The sequence below is a fragment of the Neolamprologus brichardi genome, chromosome 18 (genome assembly GCF_056152115.1).
Source record: "Neolamprologus brichardi isolate AB-2024 chromosome 18, ASM5615211v1, whole genome shotgun sequence".
Taxonomy (NCBI): Eukaryota; Metazoa; Chordata; class Actinopteri; order Cichliformes; family Cichlidae; genus Neolamprologus; species Neolamprologus brichardi.
In genome coordinates, this window is record NC_142121.1 from 6426220 (window position 1) to 6440363 (window position 14144).

At 41.4% G+C, this 14144-nt stretch overlaps 1 protein-coding gene across 5 annotated transcripts in view; it reads left to right on the forward strand.

Annotated features, from left to right (window-relative positions):
- LOC102797426 (disco-interacting protein 2 homolog C) overlaps positions 1-14144 on the forward strand; it is a 242806-nt gene that overhangs the window by 168767 nt on the left and 59895 nt on the right. For all 5 annotated transcript variants that reach the window (XM_087832056.1, XM_087832058.1, XM_087832057.1 and 2 more), the window contains 3 exons: positions 4449-4568; positions 6591-6788; positions 13020-13111. In XM_087832056.1, coding sequence (XP_087688182.1) covers positions 4449-4568; positions 6591-6788; positions 13020-13111 — 410 coding nt within the window. The remainder of the gene's footprint in view (positions 1-4448; positions 4569-6590; positions 6789-13019; positions 13112-14144) is intronic.

Genomic DNA, 14144 nt, shown 5'->3' on the forward strand with positions numbered 1-14144 from the left:
TGAGCTTTAGTCGAAACATGTTTCATCATTAATACTTAGTGTTTGGATTTCTGAGGATTTCCTGTGGTAGTATTATATTTAATTTTTAAGGCTTTTTTATCCTTGAAGGGTATTTTCCTTTTTGTAACTTGTACATTTATCCAGACGTTCATTGTTTTAACCACGTATGCAGTTCAGGTTTGCAGAGGGAGCCCAGCCCAGCTGTCATTGGGCAAAAAACAGGATACACTGGGACAGGCGGCTGAAGTACAGTATAAAACATGAGATTTGCAGTATGCTGTGGATCGAGTGTATCTTGCGATCAGGTATCTAGAAACCCCAAATTTGAAAACAAAATATAATTTATCTGGATTCATCAGATGAATGAGAGTGGAGTCCTTTTTCTGGGTAAAGCAAATGCTGTACCTCCTCTTGTCGTGCTTCATTTTCGTCTGCGGCGCCTCGTCGGTCACTCTTGCGACATGCATCTGTCGTTCACCATTTCACTCCCGCCTGGTTTCACCCGCTTTATGTTGAAATGTGGAGCACGTGTGCAGCATGTGTGGGCGGATTAAAATTTGCACCGCCAAACATTAATGTGCATTTTATGCATGTTCTTAATACGTTTTAAGGGGCAGAAGAAAATGTTTGGATAAAAGAAATGTACTTCCTGGTGAGCTGCTGAGGTCAGTTGCAGTTTGAGTTTTACATGATTGCACATTAACATCCACCCACGCACGCACAGCTGGTGTGAGTGTTGCAAGCTAACCTCTAACATTGGCAGTTCATACAGTGCAGTGGTCTTTTGCAAGGATAAGTTCAATGAATTGGATAAATGACTGGATAAATGTGAAACAGCCAGGGATGGAAAAAAAGACGCTTCCTTTGTGTTGAGTTGCTTGAGAAAAGCCTGACGAGAGAAAAGGCAAACAAAAAGCACCCGAGGACTGCGGAGGGTGAAAACAAAAGTATTCGAGTTTCAATTCAATTCAATTCAATTCAATTTTATTTATATAGCGCCAAATCACAACAAATGTCGCCTCAAGGCGCTTCATAGATACAGAGAAAAGCCCAACAATCATATGACCCCCTATGAGCAAGCACTTTGGCGACAGTGGGAAGGAAAAACTCCCTTTTAACAGGAAGAAACCTCCGGCAGAACCAGGCTCAGGGAGGGGCGGCCATCTGCTGCGACCGGTTGGGGTGAGAGAAGGAAGACAGGATAAAGACATGCTGTGGAAGAGAGACAGAGATTAATAACAGATACGATTCAATACAGAGAGGTCTGTTAATACATAGTGAGTGAGAAAGGTGACTGGAAAGGAAAAACTCAATGCATCATGGGAATCCCCCGGCAGCCTACATCTATTGCAGCATAACTAAGGGAGGATTCAGGGTCACCTGGTCCAGCCCTAACTATATGCTTTAGCAAAAAGGAAAGTTTTAAGCCTAATCTTAAAAGTAGAGATAGTGTCTGTCTCCCGAATCCAAACTGGAAGCTGGTTCCACAGAAGAGGGGCCTGAAAACTGAAGGCTCTCCCTCCCATTCTACTTTTAAATACTCTAGGAACAACAAGTAGGCCTGCAGAGCGAGAGCGAAGTGCTCTAATAGGGTGATATGGTACTACAAGGTCATTAAGATAAGATGGGGCCTGATTATTTAAGACCTTGTATGTGAGGAGCAGGATTTTGAATTCAATTCTGGATTTAACAGGAAGCCAATGAAGGGAAGCCAAAACAGGAGAAATATGCTCTCTCTTTCTAGTCCCTGTCAGTACTCTTGCTGCAGCATTTTGGATTAACTGAAGGCTTTTCAGTGAGTTTTTTGGACATCCTGATAATAATGAATTGCAGTAGTCCAGCCTGGAAGTAATAAATGCATGAACTAGTTTTTCAGCGTCACTCTGAGACAGGATATTTCTAATTTTAGAGATGTTGCGCAAATGGAAGAACGCAGTCTTACATATTTGTTTAATATGTGCGTTGAAGGACATATCCTGGTCAAAAATGACTCCAAGGTTCCTCACAGTGTTACTGGAGGCCAAGGTAATGCCATCCAGAGTAAGAATCTGGTTAGATACCAAATTTCTAAGCTTTTCAGCGCCGAGTACAATGACCTCAGTTTTATCTGAGTTGAGAAGCAGAAAGTTAGTGGCCATCCAAGTCTTTATGTCTTTAAGACATTCCTGCAGTTTAACTAATTGGTGTGTGTTATCTGGCTTCATGGACAGATAGAGCTGGGTGTCATCTGCATAGCAGTGAAAATGTATGCTATGTCTTCTAATGATGCTGCCTAGGGGAAGCATGTATAATGTAAACAGAATTGGTCCTAGCACTGAACCCTGTGGAACTCCATAATTAACCTCAGTGTGTGAAGAGGACTCTCCATTTACATGCACAAATTGGAGTCTATTAGATAGATATGATACAAACCACTGCAGTGCAATACCTGTAATACCTACAGCATGTTCTAATCGCTCTAATAGAATATTATGGTCAACAGTATCGAATGCTGCACTAAGGTCAAGAAGGACAAGCACAGAGATGAGTCCACTGTCAGAGGCCATAAGAAGATCATTTGTAACCTTCACTAAAGCTGTTTCTGTGCTGTGATGAACTCTGAAACCTGACTGAAACTCTTCAAATAAACCATTCCTCTGCAGATGATCTGTTAGCTGTTTGACAACTACTCTTTCAAGGATTTTTGATATGAAAGGAAGGTTGGAGATTGGCCTATAATTAGCTAAGACTGCTGGGTCTAGAGATGGCTTTTTGAGTAAAGGTTTAACTGCAGCCACCTTGAAGGCCTGTGGTACATAGCCGATTATTAGAGATAGGTTGATCATATATAAGATCGAAGAATTAATCAATGGCAGAACTTCTTTGAGCAGTTTTGTAGGAATGGGGTCTAAAAGACACGTTGATGGTTTGGAGGAAGTAATTATTGAAGTTAACTCAGAAAGATCGATTGGAGAAAAAGAGTCTAACTTAACATCAATGGAGCTAAGAGTAGCTGTAGATAATATTACATCTGTGGGATGATTATTGGTAATTTTTTCTCTAATGATAAAAATTTTATTTGTGAAGAAGTTCATGAAGTCATCACTAGTTAACGTTAAAGGGATGGTTGGCTCAAAAGAGCTCTGGCTTTTTGTCAGCCTGGCTACAGTGCTGAAGAGAAACCTGGGGTTGTTCTTATTTTCTTCAATCAGTGACGAATAGTAAGCTGTTCTGGCTTTGCGGAGGGCTTTCTTATAAAGCAACAAACTATTTCTCCAGGCTAAATGATGATCCTCTAAATTTGTGACACGCCATTTCCTCTCCAGATTACGAGTCGTCTGCTTGAGGGTACGTGTTTGAGAATTATACCACGGGGTCAGGTACTTCTGATTAGAGACCTTAGTTTTCACTGGAGCTACAGTATCCAGAGTCGTACGTAGTGAGGAGGTGAAATTATTAACAAGATAATCGACCTCTGTTGGGGTAGCGTTCAGATAGCTGCTCTGCTCTGTGTTGGTACAGGGCATTGACGATGATAACAGTGGCTGGATTATATTCTTAAACTTAGTTACAGCGCTTTCAGAAAGACATCTACTTTGATAAAGTCCACTCTCCACTGCTGCGTAATCAATTATTGTAAATGTAAATTTTATCAAGAAATGATCAGACAGGAGAGGGTTTTCAGGAAACACTGTTAAATGTTCAGTTTCTATGCCATATGTTAAAACCAGATCTAGAGTGTGATTAAAGTGGTGGGTGGGTTCTTTTACATTTTGAGAGAAACCAATTGAGTCTAACAACAGATTAAATGCCATGTTGAGGCTGTCATTTTTAGCATCTACATGGATGTTAAAATCACCCACAATAATTATTTTATCTGAGCTCAGAACTAAATCAGATATAAAGTCTGAGAAATCAGACAGAAACTCTGTGTAAGGCCCAGGTGGACGATAGATGATAACAAGTAAGACTGGTTTCTGAGTTTCACAGCTGGAGTTTCACTGAGTAGCGCTTCTTTACCTTCACACACAGACGAAATAATAATCTTAACAACATCACGTCTGTCTTTGGTTCACCCTGCAGCCCAAACCAAGTCTTCCAGTACATCTGTTTACATCCACATTTAGACTTTCATTTCCTTCTCTGTCTTAAGGCTACAAACTCTGTGGGTTTGAAAATGGCCTTAATGAAAGAGCAATTTGAGCCCACACCTCATCTCATACGCTATTTTTGCATTTTGAGTGTCATTTTGTACGGCAGCTGTCTTGATTGCTCACTCGAGGGCTCTTCAGTGTAGAGTTAAAACTTGGGGATTTTTTTCTATCACGGATGAAACGGTGGGCTGCTCAGTGGAATCCAAAAGCAGCGACTACTTCACGTGTGCACCTGTGAAAGCGCAATTAGAAAGTCTAAGCTATGACTTGGATTAAAACGTCTGGTCTTTTTGTGTGTCTGTTCACGCTCCACAGGTGTTCCAGTCAGCAGCAGAGTTTCAGCCAAAATACAGCAACTCGTCAACACTCTGAAGAGACCCAAACGGCCGCCATTGAGAGAGTTTTTCGTCGATGACTTTGAAGAGCTTTTGGAGGGTAACAGCTTCTCTTTTCACTCTTAGAAATACTTGAAAATCCTTGTTTTTGTATATTTTGATTCATGTTCTTGCAAAAATGCGTGAAATGGTGAATACACCATTGTAACACAAAATTGAAAGAGCGATACACAACATGCAAAAAAAGTTAAAGAAACAACTGCAGCCAATTAAGGAAAGACTTGGTTGCCCCCTGGTGCCTAGACCACCCCCTCATTCACATTAGATGGGATATGAACATCGAGAGTGGTCAGCTAGCTGTTGTTCTCAAAGAGGATGCTGCACCAAAAACCTCCCTGTGAATGCTTCGATTGCTAGCAGATTGCAGTGATTTGGTGTATTTTGCATGGAAGGTGCTGACTTGTCTACAAACACTCGCTGAGCAGTAGTGAAACTTATGCAACACAAGCTGGAAATGGAGAACCTTCAAAGTAAAAGCTGTCCCCTACCATTGCAACAACTTTCCAAAAGGGAAACGTTAACTTTGCATCAGACTTCTCATAGTTTCTTCCAGCAGCCAACAGATTACACATTTTTCCTTAGTGACCAGTGGTTGCCAGGGTGTCACCAACCAGTCTTTAGGTAGCGTGGTTAGGGGCTAAATTAGGCTACTTAGCTTAGCTTCTTATATTGGTGGCTTTTTGGGTGATTCCCTGACGTCTAACAGTTGAGTGAGTGAAACTGTAGTTATTATTTGTATATTACTTGGAGCTAATTAGCATGTTGATTAGCATGTGCCTGTGTGATGCACTCATACAGGTTATGCTAACCTAGCTTGTTAGCATTAGCTGATAACTTGGTACTCCAGCCTATCCTGATATTTTGGCTCCCCCCCAAACACAGCTGGGGCCAAATGCTAATCTCCAGGCTTAAAACAAATACGTAACATGACAATGATTCTGCCAGTCTTTCTTTCAGTGTTGACTTAAAGTTGAGTGGTGGTAAAAACATATATTTTGCTAAAACTTTCGAAAAATAATCTATGCAGACAAATGACTAAACCTCATTCCCTAAAGTCTCCTCTGACAAAGCAGAGTCTAACTGATGAATATTTCCTTCTGTTTTCAGCATCAAACGCTGCAGAGCCAGAAGTTAATTCATAATTTAAGCACGAATAGCAAATGTTGGAAAGACTCGGTTTGGTTCAGCATGTCGTTGAAATTCATTAGCAGGGCGTTTTGCTTGATTAAAAGCTCTTTCCGGGGAACTTTCTGTCTTACAGCAGTGGTGACACGCAGTAAATGTTTCATTATCCCTAACACCCACATTTCTACATGGCTGTATAATACAGTGAACTAATAAGAATAAACAATTCTGTATTATGATATTCTATTGATTTATACGGGTTAATTTAATATCAGCTTTGTCATATTGTTCATGTAAAAGGTCGCTGGTTGACATTGTCTTTTCAATTTATTAAAAAAGCATAAAAGCAAAGTTAAAGATATTTGATGTCCTGTAATCTGCAATAAAAGTTGCAGATCGTAAAGAACCAAGAAACATAAATGTATTAATTTCACTGTGACCTGAACAGCTGGACTGATTATTTTAGGAAACTTGACTTAAATGGGAGAAAATAGTTCATTTGTGGTGGTTTGATGGTCGGGTGAATATTTTGGACGTGGTTGACGTGACCACCGTTTGCCTTTAAAACGTTTTACAGTAGTGGGCAGGAACGTTCCTCTTAGGAAAGTTCCTAGATTCAGGCGGACTCATCCGTCTCTTCCTGTAAATCCAGACTGACCTCACGATGTTGACCATCTGTAGCAGGTCTTCCATTTTTTCCTCATGTAGCACTGGGTGGATGTCTGGCCTCGTTACCATGCTGCAGAATGCATTTGTGACCATATTTTCTCCACCTTATTTTCTAAAATAACTGGTCACTGTAATTTAAACAAACATTCAAAAGATATTTTTTCACATCTCCTCCTGTAGTGAGTATTTTTGGTGCTTGTTAAATCAATCTTATACATATATAAGTAAAAATTATTTTCTTCTTCTGTTTTCTCGTGCCCACCTGCAGTCCAGCAGCCAGACCCTAACCAGCCCAAGGCTGAAGGGGCACAGATGGTACCCATGGGGGGTGAGCAGCTGGGCGTGGTGACCAACTGGCCCCCTTCTCTGGAGGCAGCCCTTCAGAGGTGGGGCACCATCTCTCCGAAGGCCCCGTGTCTCACTACCATGGACACTAACGGCAAGCCGCTCTACGTCCTCACATATGGTAAGTCTGGGAAATCCTGCATCGCGGCATGTCATCCCTAAGGTCAAATCTTCGGATCTGAGCTGAAGGAAAAAGGGTTGAAATATTTTTGTGTGACGAAAATCCAAAATGAACATCGGACGCCTCACATGACCACAAATAAATCGTCCTAGCGACCAGTCTTCAAAATACTGTCATAACACACGATGAAAGAGAACAAAAATGTTTGTAATATGTGCATAAAAGAGGGTTTTTCTTTTTCTTTGAACTGCATCTTGTTTTCGGCACATATGGTGGCTTTTCCGAGCTGATTAAGTGTAGCACCAAACAATGTTTAACACCCGCTGTGTGAGCATAATTCCCCTAATGGCAGCCAGACAGGGTGCTAAGCACATTAGCAAGTGTGAAGAAAGATGCCTGAAAAGAAAACTGCTTTGCTATAGAGGGTGGAAAAGTTTTTTTATCCTGAAGGTTCAAACTTTGAGAAAATGTTTTAAGATGAATTGTTTCCTGTGCGACTTTCAGCACAGCTTCTTGAAAAAATATGAAAACCTTCCTTCTGTGCCCTCTAGTATTAGTCTCTGTACACGGACTCGGCTGACTTTGGTGCTCTATTGCAAACATTAATGGTTATGGACACCGATCTTTGCTTTTGCAGAAGCAAGCAGTGCTAGACCACAGTGCATCCTGCAGAAATACAAATCCTATTTAGCCTCGAATCCGTCAGCATAACGTAAACATTAACTAAAGCAAGTCTTTAGCAGCCATAAATGAGAACATGTTGCAAAGTAAACAGTAATATAACCCGATACCAAACATGTAACAGCCTTCTGGCCCCCAGCGCTGCCATCATCCCAGCTCCCTAAACACATTCGCTGCAGCTGAATCCCATCACGCCGTCCCCCGGCTCAATGCCACAGTTTAAATCTACACCCAAATTGGAACAAGTTCTCTTGTTCTTCGCTTGAAGGCGACCGAGTTATTCATCTCCCAAACAGCAGCAGGGAAAACGACTTCAGGTCCGGAGGGTATGAAGAAATTTAGCTGCCGTGAACAGAGCTGCTTCTCTCAGGGTCCTCATGAATTTAGAGTCAAACCTCCCAGCTGTACAGAGGAGAGAATGAAATTACACTGAGAGGACTCCAGACACATCACACCACGCATACCCAGCATCACACAGGCATGCACCCAAATGAATTGGAAGAAGCTCTCAGATCTTTTGCTTAAAGCTGCAGCGTGCCCCCCAGTGACAACGAAGAGGTTTCATAACAAGTAAAAACCTCCGTCTAAGTCTAAAATAGTCAGTATATTACAATAATGAGTAGACTAAAGCATGCTAGTATAATTGTTGTCCATAATCTTTACTGAGCCTTCAGGCTTTACTAAATTTCAGTTGGGTGTTTGTGTTAGAGGTGGATAAATCCAAACACCGATAGCATTGATACCAACGCTGGTATTGGACCCATACTAGCGCGATAAGATTGATACATTGTTTCTGTTCAGTATGCAGTCCACTGAATTGTGTTAAATAAATTCTTTTTATGGAAACGGAAGAAAAAATTCAGCCATCAACTATGAAAAATATCTGAACTGTCTTATATCATGTGGCACAAATTTTAAAAAACAGAATTTGAACCGAAGGGTTTTAGAGACGAGAAAATTTACAAAAAAAAAAGTCTCCCAAAAAAGTCTCCAAAAAAAGTTGTTGTGGAAAATAATCATAATCATAGCAATCTCAGTAAATCACAATGATTAAGTAGTCATTAAAAGCAGGTGCTTCAAAATGATGATTCATCTCATAAATCAACACACACTGCTCTGCCCTACATAAGCTTGTTTTACCCCCTCAGCTGTAAAAGGTTGATGGGGTGTTGTTGACACCCTGCCGGGCAAGTAGACAGGCGGGCAACGCGGACACCCTAGTACAGCGGTCCCCAACCTTTTTTGCGCCACGGACCGGTTTATGCCGGACAATATTTTCATGGACCGGCCTTTAAGGTGTCGCAGATAAATACAACAAAATAAAACTAGTACCGGTACCGAAAAAAAGAAGATTTATTCATAACACACGTGAAAAGACCCAGGAAAACCGAGTAAACGATAAAAACGATAACAAAATAACGCTGAAAACTGATAAAAACCCTGAAAACTATACATTTCACACCTGAGCCTCAACTCTCGCGGCCCGGTACCAAACGACTCACGGACCGGTACCGGTCCGAGGCCCGGGGGTTGGGGACCGCTGCCCTAGTACACGGGTGTCAAACTCCAGTCCTTGAGAGCCAGTGTCCTGAAACTTTTACATGTGTCCCTGCTGCAACACACCTGAATACAATTAGTAGGTCATTAGTAAGACTCTGTAGACTGACTGCCTGCCGACGTGGCAATTCAGCCATTGGATTTGTGTTACAGCAGCGTTACTTTTATTGCATCATGAGTTAACATGATGCAATAAAAGTACTTTTAGAACTACATTTTTCCAAACGCATTTACTTGAGTAGGGTTAGGGGTCCCACTTCAGCATGCAGTCAAGTTCAATTTTCAATTCAATTCAATTTTATTTATATAGCGCCAAATCACAAGAAAAGTCGCCTCAAGGCGCTTCATAGATACAGAGAAAAACCCAACAATCATATGACCCCTATGAGCAGCACTTTGGCGACAGTGGGAAGGAAAAACTCCCTTTTAACAGGAAGAAACCTCCGGCAGAACCAGGCTCAGGGAGGGGCGGGGCCATCTGCTGCGACCGGTTGGGGTGAGAGAAGGAAGACAGGATAAAGACATGCTGTGGAAGAGAGACAGAGATTAATAACAGATATGATTCAATGCAGAGAGGTCTGTTAATACATAGTGAGTGAGAAAGGTGACTGGAAAGGAAAAACTCAATGCATCATGGGAATCCCCCGGCAGCCTACGTCTATTGCAGCATAACTAAGGGAGGATTCAGGGTCACCTGGTCCAGCCCTAACTATATGCTTTAGCAAAAAGGAAAGTTTGAAGCCTAATCTTAAAAGTAGAGATAGTGTCTGTTCTATAGTTCTATAGAGTTTTGCCAATGACCTACAAATTTTATTCAGGTGTGTTGCAGCATTGACACATGTAAACGTTTCGGGACACCGGCCCTCGAGGACTGGAGTTTGACACCCCTGCACTAGTATGTGACCTCAATCTCAAGTTCAAGGTCAGAGGTCAAGATTTCTGAAAATCTTGTGAATGCAACGAATCTGTTAGGGGGCTCAGGGGTACACCTGGCTGTGCCATTATTTTTATATCTATCTTCACTTGGAATCGGATCAATATAATATGCACAACACTAGTGTATGTATTTGTCCACCCAGCCCATCACCTGACACCTATTGAAATGGCAACACTCCTTAAATGGGTCATATCAGAACAAGTGGCCAGTCCAGTGTTTTTCAGTAAGAGGCCTTGTTGTGTTCTGATTCAAAATGATGAAGGTGTCTAAAGATTCTCAGGTGAAGCTGAAGTACACCTAAGTGTCATTTCTTATCTCTGCTGATGTTGATGGCGCTCGAGCACCTTGGTCGCACGCATGAGTTCACGCAGGATTAACATGAATAGGCGGCAACTTTACTGCAAGTGCTTCAAATTGGCACTGGATGTGTGTGTGTGTTTGTGTGTTTGTTTGCGTGTGTGACTGAACTAACCGATTCGTGGGGAGCGAGCTCGCTGCCGATGATGAGGCGATATGAGCGCTCACCAGACTGTGAAATGTCTTCAGCCAGCGCTCGGAGACCGCCACCAGAGACAAAAACACGGTGAGATTATGTGTGCGTGCGTGCAGTGCAGTGCTGAATCTAAAGTTCAGCCGTTCTCTCTTTCCATGTCCGCCGCATCTTTCATTCCTGTCGTGTCTTCCCTTTGATGTCGGCCAACAAAGACAAACTTGTTTTGTACCTTCCTTTCGAGTCGTCCTCCGCCTCTGGAGAACAGCGAGAATTCATGATACAGAATTCTCCGGCTGTCCTTAAACTCAACCCTCACCGCTCTGCACTGCAGATAACCCCACGTAAGAGGCGGGAGACAGACATATTTCTATTTCCATAGACACGCTTTGATCCTCTGATGTTATTCTCCAACAAATCATATTATCGATAAATCTGCACGGATTTGTGTTCAGCGTGCAGAGGAAGCGTAAACTTTTTATCTCTGTGTTTGGGATGCTCTCGCTTTGATGTCTTCCTTTGATTACCCTTCTGTCCATCTGCTTTTGTTTGGAGTGATCTCTGCAAGAAATACAAATCCTGTTTAAGCACCAGAGTTCTGTCTGCAGATGTTAGCTCATCATCTTTTCTTATGTCCCCACTTAATCCTTTACTTAGACGCAGCGCTATTGGTAGTAAACAGTATGTTTAACAATCTCATGGAGCAAATATGGAACTTTGAACTCTTTAGCTGAATATTAAAGATGTTTTCTCCATAGACTGTATATAAAAAAGGGACGTAACCATCATGACATCATACATTCGCTTCTGGACCAATTTGAAGTCCCAAAGTTAGCAGTTTGGCCTCCTTCAAGTTTGTTTTTTCAAAGTATAGAAGGGATCATATTACGATGAGGGTATTATGAGCTAACAATCGCAAGCTTCATATTTTAATAACATTTAAATTGGTGAGTTATAATTCACCACACAGCCGTTTATTTATGCTGTAAGGATGGGCATTTTAACAGGAAGTCTGTGGGGATTTATGCTCTTGTACAAAAAGCCTCAAGTGGTCATTAGAGGAACTACACCTTTTTATTTATTATTTTTTTGCACGCTCATGTTAGCTTCATTTTTAAGCCCTGGAGCTTGCTGCATTATCTTTGTCTTTCTAGAATAAAAAAACAAAACCAAACTTTAAATTTTTCTTAATTAAAAAAAAATAAAAAATCAACCAATGAGAACTCACAGGAATATACTTTTTTTTCTTGTACTATAGCACTGATTAGGAGGATATATTTAAATCTTTAGGATTTATTTCAAGATAAATGATAAATTTCATAACTTCCATGCTGAGTTTCAGCTTTTTTATTTTTGGACCCCAGTAGAGTCCAAAAATGCACAGCTTCTCTCTGCTCTAGTAGAGAGAAGTCACAGTCCAGAATCATTATATTCATCATTATGTTCATCTCATACTGGGAATTGGTTCAGATCCTTAGTTTATCCCAAAATCAATAAGAGGCAGTCAGAGGAAATAAAAGTCCACAGGTCCACCAGTAGATACGTTCGTTCATAATTTTCTCCAACAAGCTTTCCCGACATCACCTGTAAACAACGGGACGTAGGGCGCTTCGCTTTTAAGAAATGATGTTTGTAGCTGATGTTTGTCTGCAGTTAACTTTGCTTTTTGTGGTCCAAACTGTCTATTTTCCTCCTGGGATCCTAAAGCTTTTCTTCATTTCATTAGTTCAGACAAACACCAGGAAAAAAACTCATTTAGCTTAAAAAAAAACAAGAAAGAAATCATGCTGGATCGCCCATGCATAATATCTGCATCTGCCAGTCTGAATTAGGGGGGGAAAAAGAAATAAGAAGGAAATTGACTCCATTGTTGTGAGTTACTGCATTAATAAACAGAGCGGGCTCCGTCTGGCAGGGAAAATGAAACCGATCAGAAAGATCAGATAATATTCAATAACTTTATATTTACAGGGAGATTGAAAGTTCCTTTGACAGACACCTTCTGTAAGAAGAAAGTATTTTTAAACTGCTTTGTAAGCACTTGGTTTGTGCTACCTAACGTTTAAAGTAACAGCTGCACTTATCTAGACACTGAATCTGTTTATCTGTTTAGTGTCATCCTAAAGCAGCCTATATGACTTCCTTTAATGTCCCGAGGCTTTGACCATAAATGCAAAGTATCAGCCTGCACGGATCCAATTACACCAAAGTCACGAGGAGCGTTTGATTTATTGGATGTTATGAAATCTGTATGATTATCTTCATAGCAGTCCGCCCACAAGGTGCACCGTCAAACTTCAAAGTATTTTAAAAATCACGTGTCATATCAGTGCTGTAATTTGTTACATATGGGGGCTCATGTTGTCATCCTCTGTTCCCACAGAGATGTTTCTTTCATGCTTTTATTGGGTACAGAAAGGTTTCCCGACAGTCCACCTCTGATCTCTAGAGGACGTATTTCATCAACAACATCTTGAACTTGTTATCGGTTCCTCAAAGACGTGCTTCACCTTTTATCTGTCTGCACGAGCTATTGTGTGACGTCATCGTTTATATGTTTTTGCAGGTAAACTGTGGTCCAGAAGCGTGAAGGTGGCGTACAATCTGCTGCACAAACTGGGAACCAAACAAGAACCGCTCGTGAGACCTGGAGACCGGGTGAGTGAGGCAAAAACATTCATGATGGGCTGAGATGGAGAGAACAAAGGGGCAGATTTTCCAAGGGGGGAAAACGAGTGCGAGGCCACAATTGGGGGAAAAAGAGAAAAGGATCTGCAAGTGATCTGCTAACACAGAAACAAGCAGTTCTTTCCAATAATGCGTTGTAGGGTCATCAGATGTGGCTTTATGAGACACCCAGTCAACCGTCAGACCTCAGTTCTTGACATGGGAGTTGTTTTAGTTTATTTTAGCTTTGTTTGGTTTCTGTGTTATTTTCTTAAATTGTTATGAGTTTAGAGTAGGTTATGTAATCCAATATGTTTGAGACACTCCCATGTAGTGTCAGTAAGCGTGTGCACAAGGGCCTCATGCAGGAACTGCACTGTTTGCAGCTCCCACGTTGGCTTCAGTTTGCAGCTCCGGAGGGTGTTTCTGTTTTAGTTTATATTTTTTGTTTATTTGTTTTTTAAAGACTGAAAGGATTGAGCGGAGAGCCTGTTCACTGTCCATGGTACTGAAACATAAAAACTGTGCATCATGAGGCTCGCCGAAGTGTTAAAGTTGATTAATATGCTGCTTTACTTCACGCAGAAAGAACATCGGACCAGTAAATGAAGGTTGTTGTAGCGACAGCAGACACATTTTTTCTACTTCATGTTGTCTTTGAGTGAAAACAACTTGAGGTTAGAAAACAACTCTGTGTTCTTCTTCTAACAAAATATTTGCAAAGCGTGTTAAGACTGCATTTGTCATCCGGTTAAGTATTGTTGCGATTAGGGCTGCTCAATTAATCGAATTTTAATCTCGATTACGATCTGGGCTTTCAACGATCATTAAAAATGACTGAGCCGATTATTAGCCCCTCCCTCGTGTTTTACTCTGGCGCTGCTCCGTGTGGCAAATCGAGCGCACCTCTCTGTATTTCGAACACGTGTCACAACAATTAAGAGCAGCGGTCTCCAACCTTTTTTGCGCCACGGACCGCTTTATGCCCGACAATATTTTCATGGACCGGCCTTTAAGGTGTCGT